The sequence below is a fragment of the Fulmarus glacialis genome, unplaced genomic scaffold, assembly GCF_000690835.1.
Source record: "Fulmarus glacialis isolate BGI_N327 unplaced genomic scaffold, ASM69083v1 scaffold27780, whole genome shotgun sequence".
Taxonomy (NCBI): domain Eukaryota; kingdom Metazoa; phylum Chordata; class Aves; order Procellariiformes; family Procellariidae; genus Fulmarus; species Fulmarus glacialis.
The window spans coordinates 1-24,666 of NW_009186270.1; the positions used below are offsets into that span (position 1 = coordinate 1).

Consider the following 24,666-nt stretch of genomic DNA (forward strand, 5'->3'; position numbering starts at 1 on the left):
GGGGGGGGAGGGGCGGGGGGCAGGGACAGGGAAGTGAAAACCCCAACCAAAATAGTTCCTTAATTTATGGGAGGTTCAGCACAATTGTTTGTGATGACCAAAGTCCTCGAGAAGAGATTACACACCAAATCCCACTCAAATTAAAAACGCAAGACCTATTCCAGCGTAAATGGCCAGGAGCAAGTTATCCGGTTAAATGTCATAAAAATATTCAATGAAGCAGAGTCAGTGACTGAAAGCTCAAACTGGCCTCCAAGGCAGCCAGGGTGGCTGGGGGCTGTTTTGGGGAGGCACACATCAAAATCGGATTATTTGGATGCACCAAATGCTCAAGCATTTACTTCTAATTAAGTTTCTGCAGAAATATTATCCTTGTTCTGCTCAGTGCAAGAAATAGCCATAAGCTTGATATATTCCCACTGCTGACTGTGGCAAATTCATCTGACTTTTCTAGTTGAAGAATTTAAGATGAATCCTTTCAGCAGCACTTCCTTAAAAACAGAATAGTCCAGTGAACGATTTCGCATTTTTACGGGGTCCTTCCAAGATGAACCAGAAGACAGCCTCAAAACAGGGAAACATCAGCATAACAATTACCATTGAAACCATCTCTTTTAGAGCACATTTGTAGTTCAAACCGCTGTCTGCCTTCACTCAGTCCCCCTACCTTCATCCTCCTTTCCCCGAGCATTTGCTGCAGCTGTGCTTGTATGGTTCCTGTAAAAAAGGCAATTTACCCATGGTGTTGCCTACTCAGAGGTTACTTCTGCCCGCCGCTCCAGCTGTGGATTACAGCACCTTTATTTACTCCATATTGCTGCAGTTTTACTAGAAACCTCCTAAAAGAGCCAACTCCAGCTCCTCTGGTGCCCCCAAACCACCCCCAGCGCAGGCAGCTCTGCCTGCTCCGACCCACCACAGGGCTGGCAGCAACACCCCTGACCAAAGGCAAACTGCACGACTCCCACGGCACTTGCAGAGCCACCCCGACACCCATGGCTGGCTTTCCTTTCTTTGCATCCCTTGGAGATGGAACGCAAGCCAGCACCTTCTCCCAAGGCAGGAATGACTTCCCAGAGAGCAAGCAGGAGAAGGTTTCTGGTGTTCGGTATGAACCCAGAGTTCCCTCTGGTGGCCAGCTGACCATGCCAGCCTGGACCTGATCCTGCCTCTTCATAACCCCAGTGAGCCCGGGATGCCTTCACCCCTGCAGCTGAAGGGCTGCTAGGATGTTCCGCCCTTCATCCTGCCCCATGCTGAAGGGCACGGATCAGTAATTGTGTGATTTGCATGCGTGGTAGCGAGCGCGTGTTGCTCCGGAGCAGCACAAGGAATCCTCCCCTTCCCTTGGGAAGGCTCTCGTCAAGGCTCTCGTCAAGGCTCCTGCTCCCCCTGCAGGGAAACCTCTTGCTTTTAACAGCCCCTTGCTGCGAGGGTGCCTGCGCAGCCGGCGCCTGTAGTCACCCACCGGCTAAAATGAGAGTAACAGGCTGGGTTCATCCAGGTCTCCTGACGAGCGGCTCTTCTCTCGGAAACAAAACGCAAGCTTCCAGCACCGTGCAGCTCCCCAACACGCCGGAGATGTAACGTCTTGCAAACGCAACCGGAAAAAAGCCAGATGGAAGCCATGTCCTGAGAGACCTTCGCTGGAGAATGAGATCAAAAGTGCCGGGAGAAACAGAAATAAGCTGTTTCAAACCGTTTTTCCTTACACGTCTGGTTGTAATACACACTCTTCACTTGGCACACGATGTTCAGGTGCTCTCCTTGCATCCTGCAGCACTTTGCTAATCATGAGATTACCCAGATACTTTATTTAGAGAATACTTTATTAGTTTCTGTAATCAAACCCATGTAAATAAGACCGTACATATTTAATACAGTGCGTTACCCCTGTACAAATGGAAAAAAAATTAAGTTTAACATTTCTAGACCAATATGGCTGTTAATTTCTGTACAATGCCAACTCACACTACAAGTGGGATACTTTTTTCCAAAGTTGACATCACAGCTAAAGTTTCCAAAAATTCAAATTATATATATATTTATATAAAAAGATAACCAATAGCGATTCACTAGGCATCAATAGCAGCAACAGCCTTTCCAGCTTCTGCAGTCATTTGAACAAAATTATACACATTAGACTTTCAACTCACTCTTCCTTCCAAAAAATGTAAAAAAAAAAAAAAATCCCAGAAAAAACCAGCAAATTCTGCTACTGATGTGGTACCTGGTGCTTTTTATTAGCTTTTTCAATCATCGTCTGGAAAAAAACCTCTAGAATAACATTATTAAAAACAGCTCCAGTATAGCACAGTCACTACTACATATCATAAGCAGGTACAGGATATCTTACATTCACAGAAGTATCATACAGTACTGTCCTACAGCTATAATACTAGAGGATACAATTAAAAAGGCATTTATTTGACTTGATTCTACTTTCCAGCACGCTGTGGGCAAGGAGGTGGTGCGACGCAGCTCTGATATAAAGAATGCACCTTTTAGATAAAACTCTCTTTAATCCAATAAGGTTTCTTTTATTCTCGTGGCACAGTTCTAAGTGCTCGTTGCTGTATACAGACATAAGCTGGAAACCGTTTAAAGATCACTCGCATCATATAAAGATAGCTGGACAGAGGTGAACAGAACAAATTCGACTATTGATGCAATGAACCTTTCAACTCCAGAGGTGAACGACTGAGGGGGGAGTGGGTGTAGAGAACACAGGTGGCCAAGTAGCATTTTCATATGGTGATCTAAATACAGTATACTGTCATCCAAGAAGCAGCAGCCAGCAAAGCACTGCCTTCAGAGGGAAATTCAACATCATCAGCGTTACTCTTTGTGTTACGGTAAGTTAGATGTCACATGGCAAAGGCAATTTTGCCAGCTATATGAATCCCTCTGTTTATTACAAGATAGAAGCTTCTTAAGTCACTAAAAACTTACACACATTACTTGGCCCAGCACCATCTTCAGATCTGCATGTTCTCATACTCATGGGTTTATAAAAAGATAAATAGCAGCTGAAGATCAGAGCCTGAAGAAAATAAGAGAATTCATCTTGTCAGCTAGGAACATGCCTCCCCGACCACCTTCTTCCCCGCTATTGCCATTTCTCAAATTTTTTTCCACTTTGGGAAGCATACAGGTGTGTAAGCCAAAACACGCGTACACGTGTAGAACCAAAAGCAGCCTTCATGCTGTTAGAGAAGATACGAGCCCAAAGAGCCTAGAAGCTCAGTTGGATACGCAGCAGTTTGCACCCGTAACTGCCGATAGCTTCTATGTCCCTTTACGCTGTTCAAAGCCCTGCAGGGAAAGACGACTGTTGTCTCGTCCTTTGGGCTACAAATTCATGCTGCTGTCATCTCACCCACCCTCCCCTCTTCCCCCACCTCCATGGAAACACAGCCTCTAAGATTTTGTTTCTTCGGTTTTGATTGCCTGAGGTTTGATTGGTCCAGTTCTAACAGGTTTTGTTGCCGCAGCAGGCGCAGGGGTAGGCTTTTCCTCAGTTTTGTCCTGGCAGACTCCTGAAGAGTCAGCAATTGCCTCGGTGGGTTTGCTCCCGTTCTCGTCCACTTTCTGCGCTTTGCCTCCTATGGGTTTGCTCTGCTGCTGCTGCTCAGAAAAGAATCTCTGGGTAGACTGAAGTACCTCTGCTCTCTGCTTTGCCTTAAGAAAGGGAGAAAATATGTTTACTGAAGAGAGGGCATTGGAATAAGAGTGACTTCACAGAAGTATTTCCTAAATGAAAGAGGAAGGACTAACCGCGGTGGCCAGACTTTCTTAGAAAGGCAGCGTCCATCCAGTTGCTTCCCAGATGTCACCACATCTGGGCGCTTGGCTCCTCAGTAGTAGCTTAACATCATGCCTAGGCTTCCCTTGCCCTTCCTAATCCTCACCCCATAAAAGAGGATCAAGGACAACAGTTTGAAGCATTATCTAACATCTTTTTATGCCACTACTACTGCAGAGCTTAAAAAATATAAACACTGCCTACCGTAGGCTCAAACTGAAGCTTCACTCCTCAGTAAGAGTCAGACATGACCAGAAGGCACGTGTCTGTACGCTGCCCATGCCCTGACACCGGGGGCCATGCCAGCTGTCATTTCTCCTGCCGCGTGGTCTGGACTTCTTGAGCGCAGGGGCTGTATGACAGCAGCAGAATCTAGTCTGAGCACCCCAATTTTTCCCCCCTGGTGTTCTGGACACAGGCTTCAGAGTCTACAATGGGGATAAAAGTGAACCGGGTTCAAGGCTGTATTATATGTAAGCTGAAGCCTTATCTGCTTCCCACTCAAAGCAGGCGCTCATGCCAGGAAGCACAAACTACTGCCTGGCTTCCTTCAAATCCCTCCTCTGAATCCTACCAGTAACTTGACTTGCACCTGTGAAATTCAGCCTTTGTGACTACATGTTTCATTTACATTTTTATACTGGACTTTTCATGTGTCAGTGAACCACTGTGCTTCAGACCAAGCACTTGGCTTTCCTGCCCAGACTTGGGCAAAGCAGGAATTGCATTAAGAGTTCAATCTTTTGAAGCTGCACAATTAAGCCCAATGCAGTCAAACACCTTTTTTAAAATTAAAAAGGCATATCTTAATACAAGGAACCCCAACTACAATACCAGACACTAAGCCTCCATGTACCTCTCTAAGTATTTCACGCTTTTTTACAGAAAACAGGTGAGGGGACAGGACAAAACAGCAAAAGCCTGGAACAAGAGGTCTCGGCTTTAATACTGTGTAGTTGCTCCAGGTAACTCAACCAACAATAGAACAGAAAACAAACCTGTGAACTCTGTTGTGCAGGACTGCAGCAACAGTCTGATTTTACTGGAGCCAGATGGACACCTGAAATCTTTTGCATAGATTTTAGCCATCCCCTGAGATTAAGGCTAGAAGGCTGGATGACTTGATCACAAGTAACCAAGCGTGACAGAATAACTCACATTCTTCTGAACACTGCTTGCGGGGAGATTCAGAAAACCAGGACTGTGTATTAGTATTTGCTATGACTGGCTAGATTCAATTTGTAATATAGACTCAAGACAATATACTAAGCATCACCTAGTAGGTCTACAGCTAGCATAAACTGGTGGTAGAAAACTAAATGGACCAAATACCTAGAATTCAAGGGGTAATCAATTCTCCTACAACCAGACATAACCAGGAAAAATACACTCTTGCTTTTACACCTCAATGCACATGTTACGGCAAATGACAGTAGATGAAGGAGCTCCTTAGTACCACCTATTCATACAAGCAACTTATTCTGCAGAAAACAGGCTAAGTGTACAATGGTGTCCCTACACAGACGCCCCATATTGCAGTCCTGTCTTGGTAAGAAGAGTTTGCCTCAACCTGAAGGGTCCCAAAGTGCTTTAACAAGTTAGACGACTTCCATCAACTCCTACTGCAATGCAGCCACCTCTTCTGTGGAGTGTACCATGTTACTGCATTCTACCATAGGCAATTAAGCACAGGCATTTCAAACCACTGGGAAATCATTCTCGAGAGTCACCAAGGAGCAAGGCTGACTGGAACAGGAGGGTTCATACTGCTGCTCAGAGCTGGGGAGGCAGATGCAAAATGATAGCTAATAGCTGGGTTTGTAGGCTTCATTACCCATTCAAAAATGAAACCTAGTTGTCAGATTGCCATTGACAGCAGTGGCAGCTTCACAACTGCTGACCACAAGACCACTTGAGAAAGGAAGCTCCCTACAAATTTTTTAGTCTAAAGTTCTTATTTAAAACAAAACAAAACAGGGCTTAGAGAAGGTCTGTGTTCAGCTCTTAAAGGCCCAGCTACCGGCTCTGAGTCCAGAGGCATTTTAATTAAGACATGATTTGCAGACACATTCCTGCCCTACAAGCTGTCAAGACTGAACTGGTGTTAACAGCACTGCTGTTCAAATACTAACCTTCACGTCTCGTTCAGCCTTCATCGCAGCCTGGGCCTGATTGCCTCTGGCTCCAGATACTGATCCACAAAGACCTCTGGCCACACGCGGTAAATGAGGGTGGCTCATAAGGCCTGTGGTCATCTGAGACGGCATCTGACTATGCAGTACTATTGGCAGCCTCTGAACAGGCGCTGGGAAGGTGTTAGTATATGGGGCTCTTACCAATGGAGGGAGCAGGTTAGGCTGAGAGAGGATCTAAGTGGGGGAAAAACAACAAAAAGACATTTCGCAGTTAGAAAACTGCCAACTAGATTGCATGTTGGCATTATCTTAAAGGGGAAAAAGTTGCTGCTCTGCTGTCAAACTGATGTCAAGAAAAGAGGCTTTTATGTTAAGAAAGGCCACACTTGAACTCCAGAAAAACACAGCCCTATAGTGCTGCTGTGCCTGAAAGTAGTACCAACAACTTAAACCAGCATGTAATAAGGGAGAAGATCCACGCAAGGCAGTGGAGGAGTCACTAGTGAACGGCAGCCCTGGGAAGGCTAGGTAGTTTCTGCTAGTGGCAATCCAAAAATCAAATCTCAAGTCCTGCAGTCAAACACTCCAAATGCTGAAAGACAGACAGAAATACCCTACATTTTTACAGAGGCTGTATTTCCCTAGCAGCCTGGCTACCGTCACCTGTAACAGGGATGCACCACCCTGTGCTCCCTGGAATGCCAGAAGCAAATCAAACCCTTTGCCATCAGCCCTGCTTTGTATGGACTGTATGACGTCCAGAGATCCTTTCCAACCTCAGCTGCTCCATCAGTACTTCAGAGCTGCATCTCAGACAAACAACTGCAAATCTGCTTTGTCTTTAAACATTTAAAATATGCACTGGGACCCTTCTGAGACACGAAGCTTCTCCCCTTCCCCAACCAAACGATCTGTTTTTGCAGGATGAGGTGCATTACAGCTGCATGGGGAAGCCAGCAGAAAACCTTCTGTTCTACATCATTCACAACTTGTACTGAATTCCTCAGTGTGCACAGAACTCTCAAAATTAAACACACCACCAAATCTGCACTACTAGTTAGCAAGATCAGAGAGAGTTTTTTTGGCTTTGATCTTGAAAACAGTTTTCTCTCACCATTTCATTTTAAGGATTCCATTTTGTATCTCCCCATGATAAAGCCTGAGGAAACACAGCTGAGTTACAGAGTCACCAGGTCGTACAGAGAAACAGATTTGTTTGTAGGAAGCCACCAGTCACCTACCTGTGGTGCAAATTGTGCAGGAAACGGCTGTGTCATTCTCACAGCAGCAGCTGCTGACTGAAACTGCTTCTGGTAGACAATGCTGTTCATTTTATTGGACTGATTGTTAGGACTTGTAGAACTGGCCCTAAAGAAGATTATACCAGTTAGAATCACACTGCTCTCATTCAAAGCATGTTTCTGCCTTTAGTTACAACTTAACTAGAGATTCAGCATTGGAGGGGGAAAAATGATCTCTTAGAGAAGCTGGTATCAGACATGATTCTGTACCTACCGTTAGTTTCAAATGCAAACAAACTCAGGAACTTAAGAATACAAGAGAAATCAGAAATATTTAGGATATGGAAAGATTCCAGGGTAAAGTCTGCATGAAAGAGACCTTTCCCAAAAGTATTCATAACACAAATACTGTTGTTAAAAGTGTGTTCCCCTTCCCATCCCTGCTATCTTATGTTCAGCCCTACCCTTTTATGCTGTTCGCTCTATCGTGTCAAGTTCAGAGCTTGTCACAACTGGCATTAAGCATATGCAGCAGAAGCTGCCATGTACAGCTGCTTCCACTCTGACCTGTTGTCAAATGTTTCAAAATGCACTTGAACAGATTTCAAGAATTCACAGAAAACGCTCTCCCCCTGTTTTATTTGGCTAAGAACATGACCCTCCATTAAAACTTTTAAGAGGTGTCGAATCACCATGAATTAAATGAAGCCTGAAAGATTATCTGGGGGAAGAGCACCAAACAGCCCTCAGAGAAAGAGAAAAGAGTGAACAGCTTTCTTTAGGAAATGGAGCTTGAGAGTTCTCATGCAGAGTGTGTGGGTGATACACTTAACGTAAAATGAGCAGCGGGGCACCAGTGGCAAGGAAGCCAGCTAAACTCAATACACACGAACATTTTGTAAGCTTAAAGTCTCTGTTTAGTTTTCACTTTGAACTCTTGAGATCTATTACACTTTTGTCAATCTTCCCAGTACCTCCACACCTAAGAGCGAAAGCTTATAATAAGCCCTGCTTTGGTTGCTAAGAGAAGAGACATCTCGTGTAGAATCTCCAAGATATATACCATCGAGTCAATTCTCCTAAATGCTGACTAGCTTGCAAATTCAAGTTTCTTCTTCCTCCTCCCTTCACTTTTTTCTTAGGTGAAGTATTGGAGGCACGACTTCAGCATTGAGTTCAAACTCTCACTTCTACTTCACTAGAAAAGCCTGAACAGTCTGCTACAGTGAAAGCCACCAAATATAGTTATTATGCATGGGAGCGTGGCTTCCAAGAACAAAACTATCTTGTAACAAAGTTCCATTTTCAACTTCCTTCAGCCCACTGATAACTTCACCCATAAGCAGCCCAACAGGTTTACCATGACGTTCATCTGCAAATGATCATTTTCTGTTAATTCTGTCAATTAACCAAGCAAATCTGCAAACAGCTTACTAATTTCACTTGTGAGAAGCTTATAGATCTTGCAACGATTCTTAGTTCTCTAACAGAATTGTCACCACAACTGCAGTGTAAGCCTTCAAGTGTTTTTACTTTGAGCACTGCAATTAAGATAAACTGTCTTAGAGTTTTATCCCAAAGTACATCTTCCCTGCCACTTCTGTGCTTTCCTTGTACAATCCAGGTCATTTTACATTACTTGTTTAGTTTCGTTTAATCGAAAAAATATTTTTAACGTTTTATTTCAGAGCTACGTACTTCTGGCCAACTATAGCAGATCTGATGACCTATCGGAATGCTGCTTTTAAGCACTGTATTTTATATTAGTAGCCCTTCACCTCAAACCTTTCAGAATTGGCTGCTCATGCATGACTAGGTACATTTTCTAGCTCTGATTTCAAAGAATTTTGAACTTAAGAGAGATTTACCGGAAGGGACTGGAGGTTGGAGTAGTACTTCTACCAGTAACTGGTGGTGTTCCAGGTTTAACATCAATGCCACCTCCAAAGGCCTTCAGGTCCATTTCCGATATCTGAAAAACACAACAATTGACATGTTAAATCTAATTCAAAGAAAAATTACATTTACTAAGTAACTGTTAGCTTACCTCACATTTTTCTCAGTGAAAATAGATCACTTAAGTGGAGGTGAAAGCCACATTGCAAAACAGCTTCTTATAATTAGGACAACCCCAGCACCACAAGCGCCTCTGTGTACAATTTTCCTGCACTATTTGGCACTTCCAGCAATGGTACTGGCTTTCTAACTTTATTGTCCTGCATAATGAAAAGGGATTTGTGACTCATCTCACACGTTTGGCCCTAAAAAAGAATATATTTCAGGGTTGAAATTTCCTTCCCCATCTCAGGTACCACATGAAAATATTTAGATATAATCCTGAAAAATGCTGAAGAATGCCAGAAAATAATCCAGTTCTATAAAAAACCCCAAAAGCACAGCAAAAACGATGCTATCATTCACACAAAAAATCTCCAGACTCTAATTGGAGCAATGAATCTTGCATGTTAGTTTGCAGATACACTCAACAGAATAAATTAGTCTCTGGAATAGTATCCTTCCGCATACGGCCATGAAGCATAACGGCAACAATAAATCAGTTAAAAGTGAGCGGCTGTTTTAAGTTGACTTTCTTTAGCAGAAACATGAGGCAGGAAAGTCACCTAAGGCCATCATCCCAGTGCAGTTCTTCCTCATTTTTTGTTGAAGTGAGTGATCATTTTCCAATGACAACTGTAGCAAGAAACATGCTGCTGCTTGGAAGATGGGCTCATAAAAATTATAAAGGTGAAAAGGTTTGGCCAGATCCTATGAAGCTAGAAAACTGCATGATGCAAAAATCACCATATACTTTGGTGGATCACAGGATGAAAACTTAATTAGGTGATCTGGAATTCTGGTTGCAGTTACTGTCCAAAACATGGAATTAACACCTGAGAGAGATTTTTCTTATCACAGCTGTAAACCATTGGGACAGCAGGGTAATTTTATACTCAAAAGCACCCTAAAATCTAGGCCACAAGCTGTAAGGACTTCAGGTGCAGCTCCAGAACTAGATTACTCCCTGCACTGGGGAAAGACCTCGCTGTACCTGACAGAAAGATTAGCTGTGTTCATGTCCAGTGTTGTCACCCACTGCTCACCTGAAAGTATGCTGCAACTGCGCTGTGCTGCACACTATCCGAAAATCCCAGGTGCCTGTAAAGCTGTGATTCCATCTAAGACAAGAGACCTTGTGACTGGAAGCCAGCTCCACGCATCTCTCATTAGCAATTACAACAGCAGCTCCAGATAAAGGAGAGAATTACCTCCTAGGTATTCACGTTTCTTGCACTATTTCAGTGTTATCTCGTTACTAGAGCTGTCACTCAAGGACAGTTTTCTTCAGCTGCAAGACCAGCTTTTTTTTTTTTACATGTCAAAGGTCCCACCTTGCATACAATACTACATTCTCAATATGCACCTTGCTGTGGTATTCAGAAAAGCAGACCCCCAGCAACATTAGTAGAGTTTAAGTCTGGTTTAAGGTCACAGCTGATACAAGGTCCATTGAAGCCCCTAAAACTCCAGTATGTTGCACTGGAAAGACTTGATCCCATGCAACTTGCTCAAGTATGAGACCAGAAAAAAAAAAAGACGACAAACACATGCATGACCAGAATAAAAAAACCAGTCCTGACAGTGTAACATTGTTTGCCTGCTGCTCTAACAATGGCTTTGTACCATTTTCTACATGGCTTCTACATGAAATATCCTACTAGTCCATGAAGTCTTTATCAAACTACACATTCCTATAGTGCAAATGGACTAGTATCAAGTTAGCTACAAAAACTCAGCTAAACCTTTACAAAACGCACAGACCCAGTCACTAAGGAACTAACCTCGACTGGCTTTTCTATCTTCTCCTCCCTACCTTTTAAAGTCAAGGCAGATTTTTACATGCAAGAGTCTACATGGGTTGCTGTGCTGGTTCTATAAAACAGCATACAGCTGTGCTTTGTATTAATTTTTGTACTGTTGATCTACCAATATTGTTACCTTTCCAGTTGCAGCAATCATGCTGTGTTGAGTTCCTGCTGGGATTAATCCTCTGAAAGGCTGGGTTACTTGTGCAGGTCTGCTTAGATTTTGAGCCTGTGCTTGTGGTGGCGTGTGCTGTAGTGGTGGTTGTAAAGATTGGGGTAGGGCAATAAGTGGCTGTGCTGTGGATCCAAAGTTTGGCAAAGAAATCTGTGATCCTGGCAAAGGTACCGTCACCTGGAAAAAAGTACAAAATCACCAGTAACATATACACAAGGGCCATTATTTAACCTTCTTTGCTAGCTCTCTGATGTCAGGTATATTCAAGGTAAATGGCTTAATGAGTTCAAACATTTACCCAGACAGCGGCAAGCAAGTAAGTGAATTTATTGTTTAGCCTGTCTTTATAATCAGTTCTAATGGCATTGGGGTCTTTGCTTTTCAGAAACAAAGTTGCATGCTAGCTCCTAACTCCAACATCATTCAACATGATTTCATTGTATGAAGAAGTAAATGTAATTCAACTCAGAAAATAAAAGTAGAATGAAATAGCCAACTGGGGGGGTAGATGGGGTTATTTATTTACTTCAAATAATTTTTGTCGTCATAAGGACACTGTTTGGGATGAAAACTAGATTTTACTTTCCAGCAGTCCCAACAGCCAGCAGCCCGAGCTAAAAAAAACCCCCCAAAATCCCCACACAAACCAACAAACTGCCGCCTGTCCCTTGCTCGCATTAACAGGGAGTGCTGTGGGCTGAAAACACCACAGAATGGTAGTGATAAACATGAAAACACCACAGCAGTGACCTGACTGGCAGGAGTTACTGCATTTCCTAGTCTGACCATCAATCCACAACCTGCAAAATTATATTCTAAGTATGACTGGAAGAATGATATATTCTCCAGATGTGAAAGACTTACTAGGTTTCTGCTCTGAAGGATAACAGATTAAAAGTATAGAGACAGCCAAGCTTGAACACATTAAAAGCACTAACCCTTCTAAGAGGTCCTTAAAACTTTATGCTAGATTTCCAAGCGATGAGATCCAATTTTTTAAGACTCTTCTAGATTTCTGTCTTGGCAACTTTTCATGCATATGAAGTAGGCTATTATAATAAACCAGTCCATCATAAGCTTTTTTTTTTTAAAAGCCACTTAAGTAAAAAAATTGAACCAGAAGATGAAAACCACTAGACAGCATCCTGTAAATATCATAGAATGCTTGCACACAGCAAATAAACATTTCTTTCACAAAAGAATTCAAAAAACTTAAAATCACTGGAGTTATTTTACAAGCCTCTTGATGTAGGTTACTGGTTACTGACTTGGCTGTCCTGTTTGCCTGTATGATCATCTATCTGCTGACTTCTCATTTGTTTTCTACATATTTTGATATCGTTGACATATGTAGCAGCTCTGAGGTTTCATCTCAATGAGATTTGGTGTTAAAAATTAGGCTGCACTAAGCACCTGGAATTTGTCTCTCTTTCCACCATCACTAACTGATACCTGCCCCCATAAAGGCAGCATATGCCTCAATCAATTAGCAACATCACTGTGCCAACCAAATCTTTGCCTGCCACTGGAAAATGACCTATTTAAGAGAAGGATGCCAGAGACAAATGATCAACATGAACTTGTAGGCCATCCAACTTCTCAGCAATTCAATTTTTCAGAGCTGCTGCAGCAGTTCTCCTTTGCTATCCATTTTCAATTCTTGCATTTTGGAAGAATTAAAGATTGTCTCAGCCCCCACCTCCACCCCACCCCACAAAACCCATCAACAACAACATGCTTTTAAGAAGAATACAATTTAGGAAATTTACCATGCCATAGTTTACCTGCTGGAGAGCACTGGGAGACTGTGCAGTGTTGTAGAAATTGCTCTGGCCAGGCTGTTGAACTTGCCCAGAGTACAGATTTGAAGCCTGAGTGAGCGTAGCTCTGGCCTAAGAAGAGCGAGAGACACCATTACATCAAGATACTTAGGAGAGCAGTTCTGAGACAGCATGGCACATCATTCTGTATTTCAACGAGTACAGTAGAAACCACAGCATAGGAAGCTGACAACCTGAAGGTTTCAGCTTGTGATAAAGCTCTCATTTGCAAGTGGTAGAATAGCCCTTTATCACCTACCATAACAGAAATTAAACCTGAAGCTCCAATTAGTGACAGAAATGCAAGGAGCCCTGTAGTTTGGGGAACAATCCTCAATTCAGAGATTATGCTAATGTACCTTTATGAAATTAAAAGAACATTCTCTTCCAAGCATCTTAAGTTTCCTGCCACCTTGACTATCATGTAATTATCACAGAGGTGGGCTTATCCCAAGCTGAGCAATACTTGATTTATTATTGCATTATCTGTATCAAACCATTGCAGAAGTTTTGCATTTTGGAGCATTTCCTACCTGGAGAATGTGTGTATCAATAAGCTGAGAGCCTCCCAGTCCTGAAGCTTGACTAAGTTGATGTTCATATAAGATAGGAATAGGTTGTGTATTAGAAGTCTGTTGAAATGCCAGGCTTGACTGTGCCTTAGCAAGCTCCTGGTGTTGTACTGCTGGGAAGTTGTGTAAGGCCGTACCAGACAGAACTACTGGTGATGGCTGAGACAAACCACTTTGCATAAAAGCTTGCTGGGATCTGCAAGAGATTCAAGCATTATACATAAAAATGCAGACAGAGCTCAACAATGAGCCACCAAAAATTAACAACACAGGTTATATTCTTTAAATGGAATTAGAATGCTTAGTTCTACCAAACAGATTTTCACCTAAGAAAGGTAGATTTTTCTATTTACTCTGCAGACAACAAAATAACAGATGCTACTAAAGGCCACAAGAGAAAATGACTAGGCTTTTTATTTACATCTTAAAGTACACCTAGCTATTTAGATGTGTGTGCTAAAATAGTTCTTGCATAACTTAACTGTAACATACAGAAGCTACCAGTTCTTAGTTCCTGTGCTATAAGGTAGGACAGTGGGGAAGCACCACATGTGAGTAGTTACACTTAGTCGTAGAGTAAACTGCTTTGTTCTCTTGACTTCACAGATCTCCACAGTCGAACTTTTAATACTTACAGGTTAAATCACTGGATGCTGACAATTGTAGCTTCCAAATGCATGTTTTGGCTTCAAAATAGTAACACAGGCAGACACCACAGCCTTTAATTTTAACTAGATATTCAGTTCCCTTGTCACCAGCACGGGGAAGTTGCAGTTTGTTTAAAAAACAAAGACCAAAAACAGTGCAACAAAGCACCACACAAAGGTTTAATCCATCAGAAGTATTTATCCAAACATTTCCATTAAGAGCCTGCTGAATAGCCACCTTCAGACTGAAGAGTCAGAGTTTTTAAATAAATGCCCCTCTCAAAGCTCTTCAGCTCAGAGGACAGTGTTTCTGATACAAAAACACTTTTCACTTTTTCACTTGGTTGATATGTACCAGCATAGCACTGGTCCTGTTAATCTGTCAGCATAGTGGCCATATGCTTGCCTGACAGAACACCCGGGTTAGCTTTGTTCTGTACCTTTCCCTAATTGCAAAACATTCTTACAGTTGCACTCTGAGCACTGGAGAAACTTTTCCAGAATGTATGCAGAGGACTGTCTTCAATGTAGCCAAAAACATTTTCACAAGCTTTTTTTTGTTGTTGTTTTTTAAACCAGTAACCTGTACATCTCAAAGCTTATCCTCCTCTGCACCTTTAAAGATGTGGGAAAAGCATTCATACTCTTATAAATAGCACAACCAAAAACTCCATTAATACTGGGTTTGTGCGTGACCAGATCAGCCAGAAGCATTTATTTAATCTGGACTGCACGCCAGACTGTTTGTGTTTTTGCAACTAGCCAACTGTTTGCAACAACTTTTGTCAGCTGTGTCAGGACCAGCAATATTTGCTCCAACAAAGTCAGCCAAGCACAAAGTCAGGATACACATGTAGTCAATTAAACCTTCTGTGGCTTCAGCTTTCTACATTGCAACAAGCAGGTTTTTCTACAGCACATGCAAAACCCTGTAATTAAATTTCCAGAGAAGCTTTCTCAAAGTAAAGCTAAAAACTTGTCAGAATTACACCACTGTGAATCAGTTTTTATAGGAACTGCAAAGAAGCTTTGGAAAGGCTTATAGTGGAAGTTTGTCTGGCTATCAATGCCATTTGAGACATACTGGTCTTCCTATTATCTTGTAGCAAACAGAAAATATTTATTCTAAAACATACCCCTCTATCCCCTACGCATCTGAAATTAAGTTCCTGCCACCTATGGGGCTCAAACTAGGATTTCAAAGTGTTTCAAGACTCCAATGTTGGTTTGATTAGAAGATAACAAACACAAATTACTGAATTAAAGGGACAGACTCCTCTTTTTCTGTTCTCTTAGTTTGAAAGACTGATGTTTTCAGCTTTTTAGCCTTGTTTCCTAAAGATACAAATATCATGCATAATTTTGAAGCCACTATTTCACAACTACATCTGCACGTGCAGACTAGCCAGACAATCCACATACAGAGTTCTCAGCCAAACGGACAAAAGAGATTTGGGGGAAGACAGGAAGATGAGGCAGCTATTGAGCACAGAACACAAGTCTGCAGGAAAGCAAGTTCTAGAAATTCTACCACTCAAAGAACAAAGAAATTTGCAAATGCTACCTACCTATAAGGTTGTAAGGAGGAGTTGAACAGCTCCTGGGCTTGTGAAACAGCTGGTGCTGCTCCTAAACTCAGCTGAGCTTGATGCTGTCCTTGCAGAGGTGCATAGATGGGGATGGGGATCTGCTGAACTGAAGCAGGCTGCATAAAAAAAGAAACCATTAAATATCCAAGGACAAAAGTCACATAGAAAAGCTACAGTGTGTGCCAGGATTTGTGTAACAGTATAAAAAGTAAACAAAGAATGTCAAATCTCAAGGCTGCATGCAGACCTGGTATTGCTCCCATTCAGAAAATTACTTTCTAGTTGAATTTTACACTTTTCCTTGCAAACAATGAGCAGAGACTGAATGAATCATTTAGATTTGCATACAAAACAACTGCCCGAGATTGCATACAATTTTCTACTACAAAAGTTGAATAAACCTGCACTAACATGGCCACACAAACACCTCCCATGAATATGTACTTTTACATAAAGTATATTTGTGAGTGAAAGCTTATTCTCTCAACTTTCATGACAAACGCTTTAATTCTCAGGAACAGTAGAGATCAAACACTCTATGCCTGCACCAGAAGGAAATAGCAAAGGCAGGCATGACCTCATTTTTGCAAAGTCTTTAGTCCCCTCTCCCCTGCCCCATTAGCTCATTAGTAGAGCTTTAAAGGCAATATAGACAAGGAGGGGAAAAGAAAGAAAAAAAGAAATCCCCAAATACCTGAGAAAGCCCTGGTTGAAAGCCTTGCTGTTGGGCCAGAGAAGGTGGTGCCAAGCGCGCATGTTGGGTATTGAATAGATGACTTGTATCCATATAAAATGCTGGGATTTGAGCTGCAGTACCTCAGGAAAAGCAATACAATTAGTACCTGATTCCAAACATCTCCCTGCTAGAAAGGTTTTCATCAAGAGTTAGAGATGCAGCCACTGTCAGTACTTCCCAGTGTGACAGCTACCAGACAGACTGGGAGAAGAAACAACTGAAAAGCTGGGTGTCTAACCAGCTTGGTATCTTCCAATTCATCCCCAGAATCTATCAGTCTTGCATATGCATCTCCAGTCCCACGCAATTCTTGGGGGACAAGCAACAGATTCTGGCCAAAACGGGTGTTTGAGTGAAGGAAGGGGAAGAACATATCATGCAATTTCAGTTAACTATATGTAGGGTTTTCTTTAGAGAAAAATGCCATGATTCTAAACTATTATAGCACTTCAAGAAAGAAGTCAAGACTTAGTCATTCTTGGTCTTAAATAGTGATTTACAATTCTGCAACAGAAAAATGGTACATCAAGAGATTCAGACTTACTTCCCTCAACCAACTAACACCACAGTATTATCTTTATACTTACTGACAGAAACTTGCATATTTAGACACAATTAGGGAATATTTGCTTACAGAATGCTCTCCGTCATTCTGTCTTTACTGCAGACAAAATCAAAACTGAATTCAACTCTCCAGCTTCAGAACTCCAAAAAAGCAGACACGTGGCTTCTCAGCCACAAACACTATTACCTGCTGCAGACTGAGACACATAGACCTGGGGACTTTGCTGTTGCTGGGCAATGAGAGATGGCATGCAGCTCAGCTGGGAAAAGTGACTGGCAGAAGCTAGGCTGCTTGTCTGCAACTGCTGTGGTTTCACTTTACATATATTAGGAGGGTCTGAGGTGCTTGCAGTCTTCGTACTCAGTGAAGAGGTTGTGTATGTTCCAGCTCCTAGAAGGAGAGAAGCAAGTCATACATCATAAAACAGCTAAAGATATTTCAAAGCCTCATCTTTCAGTGGTCAAAGTTTTGGGACAGCTATGCAAGCACAGCCACAACTGGTTAAGAACACTGAAACCTAACGCAGCTGTTTCCATCAACATAAGATGAACAGGGATGACAACTCTGTTAAGTTCACTATAGGAAGCACTGCAACCATAATACATCTCCCTTCTCAAGTACAGAAGCATATAAAAATACTGAAGTAGACATCTTGGTTAGTTATGCCACAAAATATTGCAATGTATGGTGGTTGTGCCTCTCATGGTTGAGAGCCGGCCTCCAAAGAAAGGTCTTTTTCAAGCACTTCAGCTCAGATTTGGCATACATTCTAATATTCCAAGGTGTGAAGATTTAATCAGATATAGCATCTTTTGTTTGCGGCAAAGAACCAAGGTGGAAACCAGCACTGTTTCTGAAGAGCAGCTGGACATTTGTGCTGCCTAGCGTGAGGGGGTCTTGGTATGAGCTGTTGAAGCTTTGACTCCAAAAGCAAGAGCACAAATGAAAGTAAGACTGCAACTAGCTGGATATCAGAACCACCACCTGCTCCAAAATCTACTTGCTTGCCTTCATTCAGCTGAACAAAATGAACCAATAAGGCAGCCAACAGAAGTTTACCTCCTCTTTCAAGTCCATATAAATAGCATAGGCAGAGAGGTGTCATCTTAATATTCTTTTCAGCTGACTGAAGTGAAACAGGTGAAGTATCTCCTCATTAATTAAGAGGTTATTTGGGAAGCTGCTGATCAGATCCAACATTTCATACTAGCATAAAACTTCTGTTGGCTTTGCATCAAACAGAATTCCAAAAGGAATCTAATCTCTTGAAAAACATAACCAAGGAGCAATACAACAGGCTGCTACAATCTTGACATCTGGTACCTGATAGTGAAGTTGTTGGTGTAACCGAGGCCACAGGAATAGGAGGCATTGATGCACTAGAGAAAGAGCTGTAAGTACCACTGCTTGGCCCAGTGTTGCTGCTGCTGCTGCTACTGCCACCAGCAATGGGAGATGCTGCTGAGGTCACTGGCGAACTCTTCTCCCCCATGTTTGGGGAATTCTCCCATGCTTTGCGTGCAGACTCCATCTATTTAAAAGAAAACAAAATTTCCTCATCTATTAGGAAGTTTAAACTAGTCAAACAGTCTTCCTCTCTTAACAGTTCTTTTTAGTTCAAAAGGCAATTCAGGCTTCATGCGAGCCTCTTTTAAAAAAGTCACCATAATCGTGCAACTCTGTTCATGCAAAAAGCATACAGCCTTAAGTTGGAGCTTCTTATCTGTTCCAACTGCACACGTGCATATTTCATCATCTTAACATTCAACGCTCAAAAGAATTCACTCACACTAATTTGGCTTGGCTTTTTTTGACATGAAGAGCAAAAGACACAGTGAGCAAAAGAAAGGTAAAAAACCCTCTAAATATTTCCATGAAGTCCTTTACTTACAAGTTATCAGGCCATTTAAATGAAACAGCCCCTTGCTTTCTTGGTAAATCATCCACTCTGCGTGACCACCAAAATATTTAATGCACACTTCAGCAAACACGAGTGTCGTCAAGTTTAGATTTCCAAAGCAAGTGCTGTTCAAGAAGCAATCACGAGCTGACACAGCTTGTGCACACTGCTTTACATTAATGCTAAAAATGCTTCATGCTCCTCTATTTCTATAGTAATTGTAAGTTTAAGTCTTGCACAGCAAGGAAGATGAAACTTTAATTTAAATATTTTATACATTCCTTTCCACCAAAAGTGGAAAGAACTATTGTTTTACTGCACCCAATAACAATCTAATTATTGCTACATTAGACACGCAATGCCAAATCTTTGAACTGAGACACTTTTGAGGGACTATTGAAAAGGAAAAATTAATGTTCAGACTACACCCACTAATTTAAAGGCTCAAACACAGTCCACGGGCTTCTCTACAAACTTCAGCTGTCCTCAGTTGAAACAAAGATTTTGCTAGCAGAGCTGGATGCCATAGGCTGAAATTGCTCATCTGGCAGACTGTAAGCTTCTCAAGGCCAGGTGCCATCTTTAATGATCTATGTAAAGGGGCAAATACATATTCACCAACAAATCCGACCTCACTGTCTGGATCAATAGAGCCCCCTAACTGGGACTTGCAGTCTCTGGAAGTCATACTTTCAACCTATCCTGTTTTACATGAGTTAGGCACAGTCTGGACAGACCAAACATGGCTTAGATTATTTGTCTAGATGCTTCAGAAGTGATAAAAAAGCAAAGCAACATCCAAAGAAGCGGGTTACAGGTGATCAATACACACACACCTGGAAAGTGGAGTTCTGTGTTCCTCAAAAGAGTAAAGGGGGAGGAGGGAAACTTTGTTACACAAAATGATTTGGAGGTAAGTCACCTATTTTCCTTTCTGAGACCATGTTCCCCAGCAATCATTCTCAGCTTCCCCTCCACAACATTTTCCTCCAAATTGGTTCCGATTCTTGCAGACAGGGCAAACTTCAAAATTTATTATTAATCTGCTGGAAAGGATTTTGCTTAAGGTGGACTACAGGTAAGACTAGAGGCTCCTTTCTGAACACCACAGGCCCTGGTAAGACAGAATAACAGTCTTGTACTGCACCGGTATTAAGTGAAGAAGTACCTGTGAATGTCTGAATCAAGAAGGTGTAGAAGCTTCATTCACTGAGTTTCACGATGTCCTGGAGAAACTATTGATAACAAAAGCTAGAGTCTACATACTGCATTTTGTCTTCCAAACCTAACCACTGCCAAGATCCCAGATCATCCCACACCCCTACCAATTTGCAATAAAGGGCATATAACAGAGTCCTGTGTTTTCTAACAGCTTTGCTTTTAGAGAGCTCCTTAACAATCTCTAACTTCTTCAGCCAAACAAAAAGATGCAGAACAGACTGGTACTCTAGGAGCACCTACGCAGCACCATCTACAGACCAGATATGAACGAGTAAGAGGCTCCAAATTAAATGAGGCTGGGGAAAGCGCTGTAACTTCACTGCTTGCTTAGTTATGGGAAAAGGAGAGCACAAGTTGGAGGTCATGGTTGCTTGAGGCTTCTTTTCACTGTTGACCCATTGGGGCCTTCACATTGCAATAATGGTCCAGTACATATTACCCAAAAACTTAACTGGAGACAAGTATCAATGTGCATAACCTTAAGTATGCCAAAGTTTAAGTGATCAGAAAAAGAAAGTCGACATGTGTCAGATTCTGGACCAGATGCCTGCACAGGAATTTTAGATGGAACCTCGGAACATGGAAGAGGGCCAGGCAGCTTAGTTTAAGATTGCTTTGGACTTCCTTTTGCTGAGCTCCTTACCTACCAACAGCCCTATCAGCTAAGTCCTTAAGAGGATGTCTGCCTTACTAAAGGTATCTTTAGCAAAGTTACTCCAAGGAAACATGAGATCTTAACAAGCCTTCCCATATGAACACTTTATACCACCCTGGCAGAATGATGCCAAGTAATGGGAGCAATTGTGGCTGAGTTCCCCTGCCGAGTTTCCTCACAGACAGCTTTCTGTGATAGGGGATGGAGGAAATAGGAGACGTAAGGATTATTCCTTTATGGAGGCAGAGCCTGGAGATTTTGTTCTTTTAAGGGAAGAAAGGAAATGCTTTCTCCTCTGCTGCTCCAAAAGTATCTTTTAGAAGAAGCAAGGATTATATTGAAGAGGATGACAAAGAGCAGCTCTGCTCTGTCTGGTCCAGAAGGCCTGTTGTGAAAATGATAGTCTCAGCGCGTGCTTCAAAACAAGCTTGTTGCCTTCAGCATTTGCAAAAAGGAGGTAGAGCTCCAGTGGCTGGAATACAGAAATTAGAGACAAAGCTGCATCCAAATGCCTTTCCATTTAGATTTTGGTCAGAGTGTTCTTCAAGGTAGCCTCAAAACATGGATCTTCAACATATTTTGGTAGCACACAAGATCCAAGATCTATCATCCACTGAGAAAGCAATCAAATCAACTGACAGCAGAACAGCAGAAAAAGAAACTGCAGGATGAATGACACAAACACCGCAGTTTGCTCTATAACTTAGCAGTGTCACATTCTTTGCAGCATCACGCTGTAGTAACATTCCTACCTGTATTACATGTGAATCGGATATCCAGCTGCTAAACAGAGACTGCTATTTCAGAAAAATGCTTTCAGGCGCCAGAAAGTCAGATTATGGTAACTTATTATACAAGAATGCAATAGAAAACCAGAATTTTGTTAAATTACTTGTCCCTCTCCAGCCCTCTCCCCATTTTTGCTGGTCTATTGTTTTAAAGTGATGTTACGTTTTTTTCAGGAAATAAAGTGTTAACAAAAGAAAAGCAAAGATTCAACAAGAGATCATTAATAACTATGATTTGTAGAGAACATGAGCAAGCAGCTGTCAAACCATGCCAGCGAGATGCAAGTCTCACTGGGACTGACAAGCAAGTTTCTCCAAAGTGTTAGTTCTGCATCCAATCCCTAGTTTCATTTCTTCTTTTAAAAATTTAGAGAAACTAAGTTCAAACATCACTCTTCCTTCATACTAGAAGCAGCAACAGTATTTCTACTGGTTCAGTCACCTGCAGTCACAATCACAAAGCCGATCTAGGACACCAAAAAAAAAAAAGACCAAAAACTTCTAAAGATACAGTAGCAAAGCTAGAGCCCAACTCTATGTTAGTGAGTTATACAATGCACACAGTCCAAAATCCAACAAAATGGGAAAACACCATTCAAAATATTCTACACACTTGCTCTACACTGGAGAGCAGAAAACAACAGAACATTTATAACACAACAAAACACGTTCTGACTAGCTGATCAAACTGCCCTTCATAGACACCAACACACCACCTACATTTAATTATTTAGAACTTTAGCCATCCAACTCAAAACCACATTATCACTGCACCAAAATCTTACAGCTAAGAAGAAATCAAGCTCGGCTTACCAAGCAACTCCTTACAGCCTTTAATACCAAACCAGGCAACTTACTTTAAGCTAAACTCTCAAAAAACCTCAGTCAGATTCTGATGGTTTGTCATGAACACTATGGTACAATGCTAAAATGCTAGGATCTTTTTTTTTTCAGGGCAGTGGGAGCCAAGATCGGTTGAGATGCCAAGTGTTAATGCAAAACGGGGTTAGAGATTTATAATTTAAATGCATCCTTTGATAGAGTCTTGTGTTTCAGCCATCCGTTTTTATGCAAAAGCAGTTCAGCAGAGGAAACAAAGGAAGGCTCTAAAAAAAAGGTTCACCAGCAAGTTCTCCATTAACTTTTTCCCCTGCATGCAAGAAAACGACCCTTAGAGGGATGTGGTACATACCTTGAGGGTGAGGTCGACGGTAGCGGGAGAAACTGGAGTTAGGCTGGAGCTCTGTTGTAGAGTCTCCCTCCTAGGGAGGGGAAGGGTGTGGGGCAGGGGCACCTGAAAGGCAGGCAACACACATCACATTCTAACTACGTCTACTACAAAAGCCCCAAAAAAGCAAAGCTCAAGCTTTATTAAGTGAGCTACAATTTCTTCAAGGCTTGAGCATTTGGCAGGGAGATTTTGATAAAATAAGGTGAAAATTTGGTAAGCGGGGAAAGGCCATTCAGCAGGTGCTGAGATGCTTCTCATCTCTCTTTAAGAGGCTGATGACTAAGGTTCTGAAGTGTCCATGTCTCCTGCATAAACAAATACCAATTTTCTGCTTTGGGATTTACTTTAAAGTACCATTTCAGTTTACTGATATGCAAAAATTCTTCCCAAGCCAAGTTTGGCCCCTTTTGTACCAATACGGTACATAGGGCCTTCATGACCTAGAGTTCTGAGATGCAGTTTCTGAAAAGAGGAAGCTATAAACCTCCAAAGTCACCAGACCATGAAACAAACCAAAACAGATTTGCCATCCAATAACTGAATTCAGTTATCTTGTCTTCCAAAAGATGAAAGATGTGAAACTTAAGGAAATAAACGTGACATAATGCTATTGCTATCTTTGCCTAAGAAAACACTGATGGATTTCCTGGAAGTTTAAAATGAAATATATCAAAAATACTCCAGTGGCCAGTCTATTACTTCTGACCATTTCCTTCTCCATTCAGAGCACAGCTAATGGACTTCCACTGGATGAGGTAAGGCTAATCCAAAAGACAGAGATACCGAAGCTTTGAAGCAGGTGATAGCACAGATCCTTTGTGGCCAGGAGCCCCCATTTCCTGTGTTGCAAATCCAACTCCAACACCCCACAGGGGAGCATACACTAATATCATTAACACAAAAGAGTTCAGTCTTCCACACTAATCACCAAAGGCACAACCACAACACCACCAGAAAATCCAGCAGAAGAGTAAGTTCAACCGGTATTGCTTCAAAACTGCATTAAAGGATGCCACAGTAAGCTGAAAAGCATTTCTTAGATGGAATTCACAAGACATCTTCATAAAAACCCGAGATCCTACTGTATGATTCTTTCCTCTCACAATCAACAAGTGACTCAACTCTGAGCTAATTCTATTTCTGCTACTCAAACAACAAAAATCACAAGATACAAGTTCCCAACCTGACATCCCAGCACACTCAAGACAAACTTGACTTTGCTACAAGTCACAACCCGGCTGGTCCTCTCAATCGCTACACCACGCTCACACAGTCAGGATCATTGGCTTTGAGGACTGCATACATCTAATCTCCGTAGCAAATGAACAACTGAAAGCCTGCTGTCTGCTTTCAGAAACCATTAAGCTGCTCCCTTCACATGCAGTTGCTGTGATTTCAGTTCAAAATTGCTTTGTTTGTAAAAGCCTTTCTTCAAAATTGCCTACAGAGCTCTGCTGCTGGTACCAGGTTCAAGTCCCAACTGCTGCCGAGAGCATGCTCTCTCCTTACGCCTATCCTGGCTTTTTTAGAATTGCCCCCAGAAACATCTTCTCCACTTTCTGTGCTCTTTAGCTCATCGTGGTTGTTCAAAAGACAAGAAAATACATGATGAATTCCAGAACAGATACTAATCAAACCGACTGTCCTTCCGAGCAAGATTACTGGACAATGCACAGCTAGATAACATGAAAGAAACCCTAGTGACTTGTTTACTGAAGGCACT

The 24,666-nt window shown here is 41.9% G+C and overlaps 1 protein-coding gene across 1 annotated transcript in view; it reads right to left on the reverse strand.

Moving 5' to 3' along the window:
* Nucleotides 1-3,351: 3,351 nt before the first annotated feature.
* PRRC2C (proline-rich coiled-coil 2C) overlaps nt 3,352-24,666 on the reverse strand; it is a 55,012-nt gene continuing 33,697 nt past the window's right edge. Inside the window, 11 exon segments of the mRNA XM_009587426.1 lie at nt 3,352-3,681; nt 7,182-7,308; nt 9,050-9,153; nt 11,178-11,396; nt 13,004-13,111; nt 13,573-13,807; nt 15,827-15,963; nt 16,542-16,654; nt 17,335-17,538; nt 18,472-18,679; nt 22,905-23,006. Of these exon segments, the coding sequence (XP_009585721.1) occupies nt 3,421-3,681; nt 7,182-7,308; nt 9,050-9,153; nt 11,178-11,396; nt 13,004-13,111; nt 13,573-13,807; nt 15,827-15,963; nt 16,542-16,654; nt 17,335-17,538; nt 18,472-18,679; nt 22,905-23,006 (1,818 nt within the window). The 3' untranslated portion in view covers nt 3,352-3,420.